An 18,620-nucleotide genomic window follows, 5' to 3' on the forward strand; every position below is an offset into this window, starting at 1 on the left:
CAACCAGATTCAAACAACTGTCAATCACCTGCAAGCACCCACCCCCTTTCTCTCCAAATCCAATCAGAATGCTTGCTACCAGCCATCCCTCCCCCCATGTAGCCCCTGGCATTCAGAGGCCTGTCAATCACTGCCCAAGCCCCACCCTTCCCTGGCTTGCAGGCTTTCCTCAGCCCTGAGGAGCTGCTGTCAATCACCTTCCTAAGCCCACCTCTTTCTCTTATCACCCAATCAGGTTTTGCGCCAGCCCAAGGACCCTTGCTGTAGGGGACGAGGGACTGCTGCCGTTTTCCTCAGCAATGGCAGGAGGAGGCCACTGGCCACCAAGCAGGAGAGGGAGAGGCCAATGTATTAACTGAACAGTGCCCTTTCAGTCTTTACTCACCTTAGGAGAAAGCCTTGATTACCATGTTATTTCTATTTTTGTAGCATGTATGTGATCCATAAATATTTTGCCATCCTAAAGAGCACAAATCTTGGCYAGATAAACCATCACTGCTGCTTCTAGACCGCAGTCCCTTCATCCAGGCTGCCAGCCTTCTGTGATGCATCCCTTCTTGTGACTGAACTGATGAACCAGTAAGTAAGCAAATGTGACTTTTCTGTGTACACTGTGGTTTACGAGAATCCAATTTTCATACCCCCTTTTTCACAGCTTAAAGACACTCTCCCAATTCATGCTAATCACAGAGTCCGCTAAAATCCTGGACTCTTATATCATCTTTCTCTTGGCCTGTGGTCGCATTGCTCTAAATGGCTGTTGTATTTGCTCGTGTTTTCTTGCAGAGGTGCAAGCACATCTTCACATGTGTAGACACGTTTTCTGTATACAGCCGTGGATTCTGTCACGTCAAAAGATACCTATGGCAAGAGAGGTGCTCTCTACATTTAAATGCAGATAGTTTATGATCACCATGGTGCCATATAGCCACCCCGTATTGGAGAGGAGGGCATGTTTTAGGACACCCTGGACTACTTGCTCCTAGGGATCACTACGTGTTGCTGACAGGGGCCAGTGCTGCCCAGAGAGATGCATTAAATCTCCAAGCATTGAGCAAGATTTGAAGAGCACCAGAGCATGAAATGCAACTAGAATAGAGATTTGCTGTAGATTCACAGAAACAGCTCTGGTGCAGGAGTAACCTTGGCAGTGAAAAAGTAAAACCACACTAAGCTGAGTCCCACACCCAGCTCTGTAAGCTGCCGTGTCTGTGAGTTCCTGCGTGGTTTGTGGTTTGCACCCCACTGCATGATTGGCTGCACTTCATGAGGGAGAGGCGAGGATGCGGCGGTGCAGGTTTATGTGTTCCAAATGGCTCCACAAACTTCTACCCTTGCTAAGCACTTGCGCTGAAGACGGGAGACAAGTTGATTATCTTGTTATGAAACTGATGCCATTCACCACCACTTTGTCTCAACACGGATCCTGAAACAGCAGACTGCAACCACCTGCCGTCAAAGGTATAGAACTGCTCAGCTGCGTGCTTCTTTCACTATGAAGTTTTAAGGGTAGAAGTGTTGGTTTAAATTAGCATGACATTTTCTGCAGAGTTAAACAAGTAAGGTCTTAGCTGCAAGGCTCAAGATTTAGTGTGTTTTCATTTCCGCTGCTGCTGCATCAGGCTTTTCTCCTTGTCAATGGGGGATCAGGAATGTGCTCAGAAGGAGGGTATTTGTTGAAATAGAGCAAAGAAAATAATAGCTGGGGATTTTTGTTAGTCAGAAGCACAAAGCAAAGAGATATCCAGATTCCTCAGAAACTTTTTTTAAGGTTACCCTGACAGAGATCAGGCTATTGTGTCTCTAAGACACCCTGTGTGATCATACTGACTGGGGCAAGATGCCTAGAAAGGAAAATGCTTCTGGCACCTGTAGGTCTGGCCCATCATTGACCCTCTTTTAGTGTCTCCTGTGAAATGTTTTGGGGTCTTGAGGGGCAAGGCCTGAATGTAACATCTCCTCAGTTGCTTTGTAATGTAGTTGTAGAGTGATGCATTGTAAGAGTAATATGCACTATTGTTGTGAAACATCTCCTTAGGACAGAGTGATGCACAACCTTATGACAAGGTCTGTGTTTGTTTCATGTGTGTTTGTGTGTATAGAGAAAGCTCACACTGCTTAACCCATCTTGCAGTTAACTTGGGAGCAAAAGGACATCAGTTTCCAAGACATGATTTAGTAGCTTTTATTAGTAAACATTTTCTTAGAAAAAATAGTAGTCCAAACTCTCTTCAGCAACAGCAGGAGAAACTGTCATATTTATATTTGTCTGGAGAAGAAAGGTTTTGTAATGGCTGGATTTCTAGTAAATGGGCATGGAAGGAAGAGCTGGATTCTGGGGTGAGAAACCCTGACTAGTTGCCCGCTAGTTAGGTTTTGGAATGGAAGACCCTTATCAATTTAACTAGCAGCACAAGTCATCCACTTGCAGGTTGAAGGAGGAAGAGGCCAACACTTTAGCCTCTGCTTCCGGGGCTCTGAATATGACATAAACCCTTGCTATGATGTGATGGTGAAATGAGTGGGGGAGAAATTATAGAGAAAACATGTTTCTTTAGTAGCGGTTCAGAGAAAAAAGCTGTTGGTGTCCTGAAATAATTACTGAAGTAATTCCTGCTACTTTCATATATATTGGCATTTACTTCTGTTTCTAACTTTCTTGCATCCAAACTTGATAGTACCATAGATAAGTGATTTAGATACAAAATAGCCCTGTGCATCATTCCCATTTTTATCTAGGAAGCAGAATAACCTGGAGTTGGAGGGATAGGCTAGGTGAAATGTACCCATCTGAAATCAGCTTAGTTGTGTTGTCTGTATTTTGTTTGGGTTTTTTTTGTGTTTTCCTCTCTACCACTCCCCTCCATACACATCACTTAAAATTGTTCAAACTGAGAGAGCTTCCTGGGCAAAATGAAAATTGGCCTTTCACAAGACAAAATTTTGTACAACTCCCAGAGTACCAGGCCTCTGGTGCTCAAGTCAGCTGTCTGACCTGATTTCTTATACCTTTTTATGTTAGTTTGCAGAAGGTATAGTGTGTCTGGAAGCTTGTCTGTTTTATTTAGTTATAGCCTCTAATGTACTCTAATAAAAGACATCACTTCGCCCTTCAAACTTTCTCTTCCCCTACCTAGTTGCACAGCATTTCTTTTTTTTTCTACACTTCTTACCTTTCACTCTTGCAGCCATACGCCAGTGCCCTCCATTTTTGCTGATTCAAGGGCAACAGCAGTGAGGAAGTAATGCCATGCATGCAATGTTATCCTTTGCCCTCCCCATCAATTTGCAGCTTGATAGCTCTCTGTGGCCACAAGCAATATCTGAAAGTTTGGCAGGCAAGAGGTTGCTATTAAGCCACAGGTCTGGAACTACTGCTGTAGGCAGTCTCTTTTGGCTTGCTTTTACTGCGTCACATAATGAAAATGATCTTCATTCAGTCTCTGATATAGGTAGTCAAAAGGGTCTAACCACAGAGGCTGAGAAAATGCCAATTGTTTCACCAGTAATTAAATATTTCTAGCAACACTTGATATGCCTATGTGTCTGGGGGTGATTTTTGTTTCTTTAGTTTCTACAATATAATAAGGCCCTATCTTCCTCTACCTTTCTCACTTGTCTCCAGAGTCTGGCTTTGGTTTAAGAGGAGCTTAGCCATTCTGTCTGCTTTTAGTTCCTCAAAATGCTCTACAGAATATAATGATTGTCATACACTTGATTTAAAGCTTAGGGCTGGCTGCAAGCCATAGTCCAGTCAGCGCAAATGGCGTCCATAAATCCCATATCTTTCAAAAATCTTTACTTTGCAGCTCCCTTGGAGGAAACTTCTCGGTTTGTTCAGCTTAATTTTCCACCATTCTTAGTAAATTTGGGCAGCAGCAAAGGAATTACACAGTTGCCTTAGGGGTTATATGGTGGTAAATTTGCGTTTCCTGGGTAGGCCTTTCATCTTCTTATCTACACACATTTTTGTCTATTGATGGCCATTTTGCCCATTTGTCCTTAAGATGGGTCAGTATGAATTCTCCCACCTTGTAACTAAGGTCAGGCCTATGTGCCTGGATGTGGTATCACTGAGTTACCTAGGATGACAGAAGCACTATAGTCATCCTAACTTGACTAGCTGGACAATCTGCAAAAATGAATTAGCCTTCTGAGAACTGAGCTTTATGGCTTTTGGTATCCCAGCCATTTAAATAACTCCATGGACAGCAACGCTGTACTTTGTGGATGGGCCCTACAGTGCAGATATGTGAAGTGGTTTGCCCAGGGATACACAAGAAATCATTAGCTGGTCTGGGGCTGGAAACTGCTCCCTGGATTCTTGATCTTGGTCCTTAATCACTAGACAAAGCTGCCTTGCTTCTGCATATTATAGTGGTGCTTTCATTTTAAACAGGATTTAAAACAAGCACTTTTTAAAAAGGAGGGGGGAAAAAGAGGGACTTGCACAAACACGAATAGAATTTGTAGCGGTATGAGCTAGGCTAACAAGTGTAGGTACTATAGCCTTCATGCTTTAAGGTACAGACTATTGTCATGATATAACCATACTAGCACTGTAGTGGATTGATGCCTTGCTTAAATGCTTCTGATGTTTGGCCACTAGTGTCCCAGGGGTATTGGGCATACCCAGCTGGGTAATCTGCATGAGAAGAACGGCATCTTTTTTTCTTTTGGCTATAGCCCAGAACCTTGTCTCTGAAGTGTAGTCACTGTAAATACTGTTTCCAGAAGGTGAAGATGAGAATTTCAAGAAGATGAGCATGAAGGAAAGTGATCTTGGAAGAGTCTGAGTTTTTCCTGTAGCCTTAAATTTTCTTAATCATTCTGCTGATTAAAGAACCACGCTAAAGCACCATCTAAATAACATCTAAGCATGGGAGACTAACCTTTGAGAAATAAGCTTGCTAAGAATGGCCACATTATCATGGCACTGAGATCACAGGTCAGCACTGCAAAATATTATGAGATGAAAGAAAACTACTAGAATGCCTAAATGAACAGCATGCACCAACACATGACGAAATCCTTTCTTTTCTCTCTTGGAGTTCCAAAATCCATCCTTTCTCCCTCTCCCCTACTCTGTACCCTTTTTTGCATACTGCTTTATCTTTTCATAGCAGTGTAGAGTACTAATTACATGCCATTATTTTTCCTGAGGCACTATATGCCTTGTGTTTTCTAGATTTTCCTTTCCAGTTCCCCAATTTTTTGTTACCTCATCATGACAAATTCACCAGTAATGCTTAGAGTACAAACTTTAACCCCTACAGCTTTAGAATTCCTTTATTTTAAAAAAACTGGCTACATAAAGAACAACATCAAATTAAATATGTTTCCAGGTCATAGCACTTCCCAACTACAGCTGAGCTCTGGCACAGGAGAAATTTGCCATAACCCCTGCAATCTAAACAGGGATTATCTCAGGATGTGGACAAACTTTTAAACTTGTCTCTGTGCATGAATGTGCTCTGGTAATTTTTTTTTTTTCATGTAGAAGAGTATAGCATCTAAAGATAACGTACTGGAGGCATTCTGTCTGACTGTTTGTACATAGGATTTGCTGCAGCAGATGAGGCTATCCATCTGTTACATCCAGTATGCTACCCAAATAGTGGTCAAAACATAATGATTCTGGGAAAGGTGACCCAACCCTCCATCAGCCAAGTGTGCAGAGCTCTATATAGGGGTGGAAAAAATCCATCCTAACTCTAACAGGGTGAGAAGTTTACAGTTTGAAAGTGTCAGACTGTTTTATACTTATGTTAATATGCATAGAAATAATGCCATCATTTAACCATTATGTGTTTGGATTTTTCTTTCTGGTTAATCCTAATAGTGTAACAGATCTCTGAGATTAAATCCATGAAACCCAAAAGAAATTCTCTTGATTTACTTTATTGTAAAGGAGAAATAAATGTAGTCTCAAACTACTTTCCTGTCTTGAACAGAAGTTGAATCTTAATTCATTAAAGTCATTAGTACTCCTTCTTAGTAGAAGAGGATGAATAGACATGCAGGATTACATTGCTGAAGATTATATAGGTATTTTCATAATCATGTCATTACCTTCCGCAGTGGCCATGTACAGCAGTTGCTTCTTTTGCCTACTGAYTTGATAGAGCATATATTGCTATCTCTCGTATCTGAGTATTTTTTTCTGTACTACATGCCTAAATGATTTAATGTTGTCTTCTCTTTTTCATGTGAAGAGCCCATGCAATAATCAAAGCCTCTGAATGTTTATGATCTCAGATTAGTTTTGAATGATGTTTAAGAAAATATTTTTTATTTCCCATGACATCATGACAAGGTAATTCTCAGTGGGACTGATACCGCCACATATAGTTAAAATTTCATCATTCAGAGCAGCAGCTACTTCTCTCTGTTCCCAACAGAAGTGAAGCCAAGTGTCCCTGTTGAAAGACTGTGGAGTTTCTGCTGTCAGTAGAAAATCCTGGTGTGAAATGATGAATATTTTGAAAGGGCCATTCTAACTGTGGGCAGATCAGGTATCTTGAAAGGTCACTTTGTAGCATTTTCTGAAGGAAAAAATTGAACACCAGGGTTTTTTTCAAGGGGAAATTTTCAATAAGAAGTATGGTAGAGGGAAAAAAAGCTATTAATCTCGGAAAAATCTTCAAATGTTGCCTATGCAAGTTTTTACTGATCTTTAAGTAGTCTGAAGATTTGGATTATTCCATTTTTGAGATCATAGAAACAAACAGAAGATGAAACACAGAGCAATAAGTATCTTAAAGTACCCATATTTAAAAGTAATTTTACCTCGTAAATTAGTTAATAGATTTACTTGTAAATTCTTAGAAAATTTGTTATGTGCTCTTATAGTTAGTGCTGTAATTCTTCATGGGTGCTGTGCTTCTCATACCTAACAAAGACACTGAATCCTTACTTTAAATGGAGAACTCCACTCAGCTGTAACTACACAGGTATGACAAGTACCTCTATAATATATGCTAATAAAATTTATTCTGATTTTTTTTAAAAACTGTTTTTCAACATTGTTCTGATTTGCACCTCTTGGCTATCAAGGCCACTGTGGGAAATAGGACTGAAGCAAATACAAGATGTTGTCTGAAGAGGTTAATCATTCATTATAATAACAGCAACTGCAGAGTGGGTTCAGAAGTACTTTTGTCCAAATTTTCTGTGCAAAAATATCCATAGCCCCTGAGGGTCCTTGCCTTAAGCAGCCGAAGCTCTATTATTAATTAGTTCTTTTACAGCAAGGCTTCAGCTGACTTTTGGACGTTGTTGACACTGGATGCTCTGTACTGACATAGGTTATGTCTTCATTGTGAAAAATAGGCATGCTTTAATATTAAAGTGGTTTCCTCCAGGTACTTACCTTAATGTGGAAGTTCAGTGAAGAGAAAGCACCAGTGACTTTGTGTCACTGGCACTAGCTAAGGTGAATACAATATACCCCACCTAGAAGGTATCTCAGATCGCTACATCAAGTTAACATTTCCATTGGGAATTTACCATGCTATAGCTACCGTGATATAAAAACGCATCGGTTTTTGCAGTGAAGGCATAGTCATAGCAGAAGAAAACCCTAGCCTCAACAAGCTCTCAGTCTAAAGAGAGAGATGAAYGAAGAGATGGAAACAGAGGGGGAGAAAGATGAAGGACCTGTCTGAACAAGGAGTTCTCTCAGTGTTGTTGTACTGGGGTAGTTGTTTTGGGACAGTTCTTTGAGTGGCCGTTGGTACTCTAGAATAAGAGCTCCTTTCCTGATTTGCTTTCTGTGTCTTTGTGGTAGCACCTCAAAGCTCCCCACACCTGCTCTCAGCTTTACCTGCATTATTACTGTATCACTGTAATAAATCATCATAAACTACCCTGGGCTGACCTTTCCTCACCACAGCCAGCTGAATGGCTTATACCGTTTTGTGTATACCATAACTTGCAGAGACACTGGGAATGGTAGCACGCTTATAAACACCACTTTGAGTCTTTTAAACACCTTGTGATTTTATCTGGTAATTTAGGGGAGATTTCTAAGGAAGACCTCAGCACTTCAAGAGATGGATTTAGTGACTCAGAGAGAATTGAGCCCTTTGCTCTAAGTCAGTATTGAATGATATGCCCTAGCATATTTTTTGCACAAGAGACTCAAAACTGTAGCTTTGACTGCCTGTGGTCATCAATTATCCTTCAGCTAATTGCATAAGACTAAAGGTGTTTGCCTTGATAGCCCAAGCAAATTTCAGTTTGCCTTCTGCACATCTGACATTTTGATTTTAATTGGGCAGTTGTTGCTTCTGCTCCTAGCCTGCTGTGCACTGCTGAAAAGCACTGGAGGATGGATTTCAATGTTAGGTGAAGGAATAGGTACAGAGTCAGGGAAAGTGGCGGCCAAACTGGAGGTACCCTCCAGGATAAAGCTGGAGTCAAAGGACGCAGTCATTATGTTTTAGTATTCATGCTTACTAGCTCAACTATCCCACACCAGAATTGTCCGGAGAAGTGCTGTTCTCAAGGAGACTGTGGCAAGAAAAAAGCTCATAATAGGGCTTCTTAATTAAACTGATGGGTAGTTTTAGCAAGAGAAGCAAAAGGAACAGCTGTAATCCTTTAAAACACACCAGGAAAAAACTACAGCAGTGTGTGGCCCCTCCACCCTGCCCAGCACTACTGCATCCCCCTCTGATGAAGCCAATCAGGATAACAGAAATACAAAGCGAGTCTGAATTTAATTCACGGTTTGTAAAATGCATTGGGAATCTCTTGGGGTGAACAGTGGTTATTTTCTTAATGAATTACTGCTGTTCTGAACAATTTCTGTTCAGTACGTTTAATTTTACTTTTTAGTTTGAAATGCTTTTTAGCTTTTGAGCAGAATGTTCTTTTGTAATGTTGTTCTCCTGCTCAGTCTAAACAATCCTGGCATGACATTTTATAAGGGGGTGGCTTTGAATGCATCAACTTCTGCTAGGCAATCTCAGACACTTAATTGGCTTGAGCTTTGGAAGGACTGAGCATCTACCTTTCTCTTGACCAGCTGCAAAGATGAGCAAAGTCYAGCTTGTTACAGACTTAGCAACCAAGAAACATATTCCCAAATTCAGTGAATGCTTTGGGAATGTTTGTGGTTTAGTTTCTTTTACAAAGATGATCTCTTTATTTAATAAACTTAATTTTTGAAAAGCTGCAAACTAGAAAACAGGGTTCATCTTCCAGACAAAAAGAAGCAGCCTACTATAATTAAATATAGCAAGATATGCAATAGTAAGGAAACTGAAGATTACAGTTTTTTAATCTTACAGCAGACAAAGTAGATATGAGAAGAAGCAACAGTAATATAAACAGTAATAGAAAATGGAAGTGCAGTGAGAATTTTTTTTTTCATAGGAAAGCAGCAGTGTGGTATTGAAAATGTTTTTAAATGTATTCATTCCGGATAAAATTCGCCTGGTTCATCTCAGAAGTACCACTAATCTGTATTTTAAGGGGTTAAACCCCGTAGCAGTGCACGAACCTTGTTGAAGTCTTGTGACAAGTAACTCTTGCCATTGGCTGGTTTCCCACTGCAGAGCCTTACCACACTCACGATGCACCTTGAAGGGTAAGAGTTGAATGGTTCCTACAGTACGCAGCTCTCAAAACTTTCTTATGCAGACTTTCTAATGTATCTAGAAGAGGAGCACCTTCTTGCAGAGCATACAAGGTACAGGAGAGGTCATCCTGCAGTGTATAGCCAAGTAATTTTTTTCCAGTCTCTAGACTACTTTTTTTTCCATCTGGAATTTTCTTCCTCTTTGCTCTTTTTCCTTTTTTCAGTCTGAATTCTATCTGCAAATAATGATTTTTAATGGAGTATTAAGCACAAAAAAAGTCAGAAAATAATGACTGTAATGCTAGCCTCATTTTAGTATGTATTTTGATAATATGCAACTGTATAATTGGAGTCTAGCACTGAAGTCAATAGCACATTATGAATGTTTTTTACAATCTTGTAAGGTGCATAGTGAAAGGAAATCTCAAATCATTTAATGCAGGTCTTGTACCTAAATGATTTTCAGTATGCCTTTGATCTACAGAGGCATATAATTTATATTATTGCCTGAATAAGACTGGCGTTCCATTAGAACAGTCACTGTAGAAAAATGGGGTTACATCTTATCTAGTATAATTGCAAAGTTAGCCCTGCCATGAGCAGGGGCTTGAACTTGATGATCTCCACAGATTCCTTTCAATCTTAATTATTCTATGATTCTACAAATGGTCCTAACCCATTGGGCTTTGTTAAGTTGCACCATATGGAAGAATACCATTAGCGACTGCCCGCCACTCCAAGGAGCTTGCATTCTAAATAGGAAAGGCAGGCAAAGGGTAAGGAAAAGAAATGGAACATATAAACGCAAAAACGAATGCAGTAGACTGTCAATATTATATCATTTCCACTAATTTTTTTGTTGTCAACTCTTTTTCATGAGGTGATTCTTAGATGACAGAACTGCCGTCAGCACTGTGTATTCAGGAGCATAACTGTAGGAAGAAGTGTGCCTGGTATTTTGTTGCATTATAGAAGAAATAGCTTGTTTTCCTCTCCTCAAAAACTGTAGGATACTGTTGAACACAAAAGCTGGTTTCTTTAAATGTGTACATACCTGTTTCTGAGCTCGAAAGCCAAGTCTAGATAAAATGACTGTTCTCTCATAATTAAGCGAACTTGTGGGACCGAAGTCAATTCTCAGGAGATCTGTGAACTGGACTGCAGCTGTCTGTTGTAGATCATGTTGTGCCTCTCTGCCCTCATTCCCTGTGCTATGGTATCCTCAGCACATCCAGAGCTGCCTCCTGTGTGCTACCCCTCATTTCTACACAAGACCCACGAGGGCTATAAGGAGTTCTTTTATGTGAAGTCTTCCCTCATTTCATCACCAGTTCCAGTGGCTATTAGATCTTTATTTACCTCGATAAGTGTGCCTTGGAATGGACTAGAAACTGTATTTCCATCTCATTCCATTTTATCTTCTGTACAATGCCAATACAAGCATAGTCAGTAAGTTTGAATTACCATAATATGCCTACATTTGCAACCTAAAGAAACAGAATAACTCATTTTTTCCAAAGTTTTTGAAGCAGAATTGTACTCACTTCTTATAAGCTTTATTTAATAAGACAGAATCTGTGTGGACTAGGTCCAGTGTTTAGGTTTTCTGAGAATGAAGGGTATGAAACTTAATATATAAATACAAACGTCATGAATGTACACTTTCGTTTCCATTAAAGCAATTCTACTTGGAGATTTAAGTAGTGCCCTTTGTTGTTTTGTATGCAAACTGCGGCACTGAGCAAAAATGACTGAATCTGAAAGAGACAGTGTCCAGCCTATATTCATTCACCAAGGTTAATTGAGTGCGATATCAATAAGTTGCAGAATTGGGGTGGGGGAGGGGATGGATCTGCAGTGCTTTAAGCAATAAGTCTTAATAATTTAAAGGATGCAATAACCTGGATATTACCAGAAAATAAAAATAATAACATAGATTTTGACAGTGCCCTCTACCTACGCGGCATGCTGCAAGTCTCTTGCTCTGGGTGTGGATATATTGTTGGCTCCATGCAAAACTAAACATGACTGTTTTTGGCTTGAGGCAAGATACCAGTGCTCTGCTGGCCCCACCCAACTGATATTTCATCTCTCTGAGAATTAGTTCATATGTGGCCCACTGATTCCATATTCACAACAAGATTTTCTATCTTCAGTTTAAAACATTGACTCCTTGTGACATAACTTTGAGTATTCTCATTAGATATCTTTTATGTTCACCTCCTTAAACCTCTGAAAATATTTCCTGTGTGGTATTTCAACAGAATCTTCATCTCCATACTGATGGATATTTCTTTTTCTTAAATGAGGGCTAAGTGAGTGTCTTTGTCTAGAATTTCAAACCTAAGTGCAACTTGAGGCTCCTAAGCCTCATTTAAGAGCACGTATTTTAAAATGGCTTACTGCTCGGAGCTGCTAAATGTGCACGGATCACACAAGACTTCAATGTGAGCTACAAGCAGTCAGACTCTCTGCTTTAACTTCCACTTTAAATTGGGAGTATAACCAGGAGTGGAGGAGCATAATGTTAGGCCAGATCCTACTTGAAGAGGTTGGCATGTATTCTTTCCATGGAAGTCTTTAAATAGGTGATTCATTACTGCCGATGTTTGACTAATGCCTAAATTCCAGCTTCAGCTGACATTTGCACTCATGCTCATGGGTGCTCCTTGTCAGCCACATGCACACAGCACRCTTGCCTACTCTCCAAGAGTACACAGACCAAGTCGTTCAGTTGCTCAGATTTGTATTTGCGAAGGAAAACACAACACACATCACCTGAAGCACACTCACAGGACCTCTGTTCCGCCATTCAGGCATAGCACAAATGAACATCTTTCATTTATAATCACATCCCTAGAGATACACATGTTCAAACATACTTTTGCTCGGACGTGTTCAGGCTTGCATACAGAATGCCTACTCACATACAAGTGTAGAAAAGTCAGTTCACATGCAGCCTAGTTCATGCAGACATGCATGTAAGCCCACGTTCTCACACACATGCAGTCTGCTGTCTTCCGTGTGTGTATCATAGCAAATAATTTAAATCTCTCTCTTCCCACACTGCTTAATATGCGAATGTGGATGGCACATCAAGATTAGAAATAAATGTAGCAGAATGACTTCAGTCAACCTGAAATGTCGAATGACTCATTCACACCCTTTGCGCAGCGTTCCCTTTTTGCCACATGCATTCTATTGACTAGTCGGAGGCTACGCAGCTCCCTGCTGCAGAGGAGCAATCGATCACTTGCTCATAGAAGGAGTGGAACCATAATTATTTTTGCAGGGTGTGCAGGGGTTACGCAGTGAGGTTCCAGTTAGCCTGACTGCTCTGAAGGTGCCTCCACAGTAGGAATGTGAAATGTAGGATGTAAGGCCTGATCTACCTAAAGGAACTTTATGTGTTTAATTAAGTCTTAGCCTGCACATTAATTCAGTAACCAATATTCCTACATCGTGGTATTGCCTGGGTATTTTTATTCCAGATGATGAGATCCTATTCCAATTTGATATAACTCAATTTTGGATTAAGAAAAACAAGAACAAGTCACTCCCGCTTCAGAGTAAAAAATGTTTATGCATTAAATCATTCAGGAACTGCTGCTACACTTTAATTTCAAACGTATCATAATCCAAGAGAGCTAAAAATGCATAGACAAACATGAAATATGTTCCTCACTTCTACTTAAAATGGTAAAAATTCTGTGCAGAGACATTCCCCAGGAATAGTAACAAGCTGGCATTCGCATTTACTTTATAATCAGAAGAAAAATTGGATTGACTGTTGGAGTTACATCCTTAAATGTATGAATTATTGTAATTGATTGCTTTTAAAATCCTTTCGGAAGCCTTCCCAAGTGAGATACACATGGGCTGACTTTAATTTATAGAAAGACTCTTTTCTAGCACTTGGGCCTTGTAAAAGGGGTGCTGTATTTAAATAGAAGTTGAGCCCACAAGATACATTAAGAAGAAAAACATAGTTAATACAACACAGAGGCTCAGAATGTAAATATGCAATTGGTGACATTACGCAATGGAGGTACCACAGCAATGCTAATTATGCCACATGGTACCTACCTCTAGTAGCATTTCAGGTTCTCTGTAGTTACTTAAATGTGAAACTTTGTATATAATTTGTATATAATTTGTACATATTCTCAGAACAAATGTGGCTGCAAGCTGAAATTGGCAAAATATACATAACATGGCCAAGGTAAGATGGCTCTTGGAAGATTATCAGCTTTCCTATGTTTGTGTTTACATTATGATAGCAAAATATATGTTGAACTAGACTTTTATGTTTAATCCTGTTGTAAAAGCACAAGAGGAAAGGAAAAATATATAAGGAAAAAGAGGTGAGACAAAAACTTTTCAGTAAAAAAAACACAACTCGTGCAGGCAGCTGCAATTTTGTACAAAAATAGATCTACAGTTAAAAGGACAAAGAAGGATTACATTTTCTCACTGAGTTAACATTGCTTCTACTTTTGTGCAAAATATTTTTTGTTGGCACACATAATTTTAGTAGTATAGTTGCAGATTTTGCACAATTGCCTGTGCTGCCAGTATGAATTTTATGCAAAAGCAAAGAAAATAGCAGTTTCCTCACTGATCTCATTCTTTTTTGCATTTTACTCAAAATTCTATCAGCTGGCATGATSAGAGAAACATGCAGTAGCTGATTTGAAACACAGTATTATGTACCCAGCAGTATATGCAAGCAGATTTTTCATGCCATTTTGTTCACATATGCCACTCAACTATATTGCTATATCGTAGAATCCAACATAGCAGTATAAACTATTTTTATCAGTTTGGATTAATGCCATAATGTAACAAATTCTCTAACTCTGTTCAAAATTAAAGAAATGATAGCAAATGATAGCTTTTTATTGCATCTGTCATCATTCATACATGAAGAGAGGAGGTTCTTCTTGACTGTTATGGAAATGAACCAGACATAGGGTGAACTTATTCCTACCTACTTTAGCATAAATAATTACAGAATTTTGGCCATGTTTCCATTTCACATTGTGAAATGTATGATCATGTGTAGACAAAGGGAATTTACCATTCACATGCACATCTAGTGTATTCATATGCAGACCTGCACAAACACCAGAAGAGCTTAGCTCTTACAGTACAGGAGCTCCTGTTTGCAGAACAGTGTTGGATACTGTATGTTTTTTGTAAATCTCTTATAACTTTCAAAGCTGGAGCTGATGAATCTTGAGTATTCTTTAGAATCTGGCCCATATTTAGGCACCCAAACACAAGGAAATCACGTCTGAATATCTGCATCTAACTGTAGATGGGATTTGTTGTCATTGGTTGTTTTTAATCGAATCTCATAATGCTGGGTTCTAGACTCTTTTCTGACTTCTTTGCCTCAGAATTGGCTTTCAGAAATCCTTTCTGATAGGAAATACAGCTGAAATATAGCATCACTCCTCATCCCAGCATCTTGTACTAACAACTTGAAAAGGATACTGCTCCATCCAACTTGTTGCTGCTTGTTGCAGAATGGTTCCCTGGAGTTATTCAAGCTGATGTGGTTCAGAGCAGCTTTGAAGGTACTTGTAATTACACCAAAGATGAGCTTTAAGACAAGCAGTCTCAGGATTTCACAGCCCCCAAATACAGTCTGATGGCCCCTTTATCTTTCATGATTACAGTCTTGTACTAAGAGTAAATCACATCAGAGGATAAAGATCATAGAGCCCTACACCTGCATGAAAATAGATGTGCGTGCACATATATATATACAAGGGCAAATTCAGGGGGTTGTATTCATGCACTTTTTCTGATCCATATCCATTTATTCTCTGAAACACCTCCAAGATTAGAGCAAACATGCTAAATTCACACGTTATGACTATTGATGTAGTGGCCTTTTGTGGCCTTGAATTCTGTGAATCCACAAAGTGCAAGCTCCACCTGTACACAAAAGCAAATCCTTTGCATACATATGTACACATACAGCAGGAACATGATTGTTATTCTGATAACCACACACTTGCAATAAAACATATACCAGCCAGTATTGAAGCTTACCAAAAAAAGATGAGAAAAATCGAGAGGCAGTTAGCTAGATAAGGTATGAGGAGATTTAAAAAGAAAACCAAACCTTAGCATAGACGGAAGTGGCTACATTTTTCATACTTTAGGTATTTATCTGGAGGGCTTGAGAAGGAGCTGCTCGACAATTGTGCAGAAAGAGACCATTCGATGCAACTTCCCATCAGGCGGCATTCCTCAAGTGCCTGCTCTTTAGGAGCAGTCAAGGAAAATTCATTCTGTGGGAAGCAGTTAATGGAGCTGCATTACCGACCCCTTATCGCTCTGTCTGATAGAGGGACAGCAGGTTCACTTCGGCAGCTCCAGAGCCCTGATCAGTTCAGATTAGGGGTGCATTGTCTGGCTGGCTTAATCAAGCATGTTTAGATATATCTAGCATGATTAAAGGGGTGTAACACAGGGAGAAGGAAGAAATAAAGAGTGAGATTACTTTCCTCTAGCTTCAAATGGAAGCTTAACAAAGCCCACTTAGTCACTAGGTGCTCATCAAACAGAGAATTTAAATGCTGGAAAGGAATGTTTTGTTGAATGCTCCAGCACTGGATTCAAATCACTGAAGAAAAGTATCTCTCTTGCTTTCTTTCTCTTGCTGCTTTCCCCCTCTACCACTTGCACATAGTGAAGAAGAAAATCAGCAGCCCATGCCAGACATGTTGATTTTGGCTTGATAGCCATGCGACTTTGCTAGTTGTTAGTGTTTGGAAAGGATGATAATAAGGGAACTGTAAAGGCTGGGAAGAGACTGCTTTTTCTATCAGCAGCATTGCTTCTCTCTGTGTTTTCACTTGGCTGTTTTTTGGATGTGAACACTGTAAAGCAGAATTAGCCAAATGCATTATAAAGTCACAGGAGCCAAATTTGTTCCCAGTGTAACTTGGTGCAGTACACCAACTAATTGACTCTTAAGACAGGGCTGAGAGAGATGGTATTGGCTCCTGAGGCAGCAGTAAGGAAAGAAAGAGGTTTTGTTAGATCAGCCTCAGTGCTGAGGGTAATGTAGAGAACGGTCCTGCCAGGGAAGGATTCCTCAGCAGAGGTCAGGCTCCAGGATCCATGCTTTCTTGTCCTGAATAACTGGCCCTCTTTATCTCTAAGTTGAGATAAATGTTAGGACAGGCTTGGAGAAAGTGCTATTATGAGGAGCGTATTCAGTTCACCTTTTCCTGTGGTCCCCAAGCTTCTTTGGGCCTGCAGATCCACCCAGATTTCCTAGTAGAGGCACAGACTGCTCTGTGATGAACAGAGGCCTCCCTGACAGCAAGATGGATCTTTTCAGTTCTCATTTGCAGATCCTTAAAAAATAGTCCATGGCCTCCAAGCTGAAAACCTAGAATGCTACAAAGCACAGCAGGCATGCTCTGGCTACGTGTCTTCAAAGCAGGTGAAAGCACAGAAATTGTAAGGCAGGTGGCTTGTGTCTGGACTCCTGGGCATCAGTGAAATAGTTAAAAGAATCTATGGAAATACAGGAGAACTGTTTGGTAGTAAAGGAAAAGAGGTCAAAACTTTCCTTTCTGCATTGTAATCTGCTGCTTCCTGCTCTGCTAATCCAGTCAGTTCTGAGTTCTTGCGATCTCATAATTGCTGTCAAGATGATAATCTGTGATGTCATGAGAATGGCTAAATGTAATCACACCACAAATGCAGGAGCTGGAGAACCTAACTGATTAGATACATAAATCTGCTAGTGAGACACTAATAATTCAGTAATCAGGAGTCATAGGGTGGGAAATGTAGAAGAGAAAGTTAGCAGGTTTGGAGGGGTTTGAAGAAAATATTTAATCTCATCAAGTTTTCCAGTACTTCTTTAGAAGATGAAACTAGAGGATCATAGCAATACATTCTCAAACAAAAATCTCTCAGAAGTACAGAGGCGCTCATCAGCCAGAATGGTAGGGGGTATCTCTGGAGATAAATTAGCAGAATGATGGGGAAGGGTTGCATGAATCGAATAGCAAATAGCTATTCAGGATTAAAGCCACATCTCCTTGCAATAAGTGGTGCTGCTTTAATGGTACCACATAGCTAAAGCTGTACACTCACCTACTGCAAGCACAACTGTAGCATTACAATAGTACTTCTCCAGTTAAAGCTTATTCCTGTAAGAGAAATGGCTTCACACCTTTAATTGAAATAGATGTACCAAATGTGCAAGCACAGTAGGCTTTAGTCATTTCAACTAAAGTGAATGTGGTTTATGAAGGTAATGGTGACAAGTCCAGGACTAGAATAGCAATAGGTGATTATGTGTATATGTAGTGCAGAGTTGACTGAGCTGTTTGAAAATCTTAGGACATGAACAAACACAACTGCTGCAGGTGAGCAACAAGGTGCAGAGCTTTCAAGACTATCTTTGCTAGCAGGAAGCATAGCAAATTGGGACAGAGCTCTGCCCAGATCCGTTCCTGGAGCTCTGCAGAGAAGCTTTTATAGCACTGCCACTGCTGTGCACTCAGTCCTGAAAAAAATAACTGCCCACTAATGACCTGTCACTGCGGACAGCCTGAGCAGCTGTTCACAGAAGGCAAAGTGGTGAGAGACGATGAATTGCTGTGTGCGGAGCACATCTGAGTGTGGGACAGGAATAGATGGGAGATCAGGAAAGACTAGACAGCTTCCATTCATAACATTCAGCTTTATGTGGATTTACTGCCGTGATACTCCCGAATCCACAACTGCTGAGTTATTACTTAGAACACAACATAGCAATTGAAATCTCCCTTGTTTCCGCACTTCCACTTCTTTCTGTCTTGTTGGCAATGTTACTTTCTGGGGGCAAACTAATTAAGAACATGGGGAGGTAGTTTACACTGAGAACAAACAAAACCTAGTCACTTAATCTTTCATGTATTATCAACCCAGACCATTTGGAGTAGGCAGAATGTTTGATTTATATGTTTTATTGAAAACAGATTTTTTTCTTTCTTTTTTTCTTTTCCCTTTTCTT

General features: G+C 40.0%; 1 protein-coding gene across 4 annotated transcripts in view; it reads left to right on the forward strand.

Annotated features, from left to right (window-relative positions):
• Window positions 1–1,324: 1,324 nt before the first annotated feature.
• GRAP2 (GRB2 related adaptor protein 2) overlaps window positions 1,325–18,620 on the forward strand; it is a 53,903-nt gene continuing 36,607 nt past the window's right edge. For 3 of the 4 annotated variants that reach the window (XM_026065002.1, XM_026065003.1, XM_026065006.1), the window contains exon 1: window positions 9,619–9,697. In XM_026065002.1, the coding sequence (XP_025920787.1) occupies window positions 9,657–9,697 (41 nt within the window). In that variant the 5' untranslated portion in view covers window positions 9,619–9,656. Of the gene's footprint in view, window positions 1,462–9,618; window positions 9,698–18,620 lie in introns of those variants that run through there. The other variant, XM_026065004.1, reaches the window with a different exon arrangement.

This window comes from Apteryx rowi, unplaced genomic scaffold (genome assembly GCF_003343035.1).
Source record: "Apteryx rowi isolate R43461 unplaced genomic scaffold, aptRow1 scaffold_223, whole genome shotgun sequence".
NCBI lineage: Eukaryota > Metazoa > Chordata > Aves > Apterygiformes > Apterygidae > Apteryx > Apteryx rowi.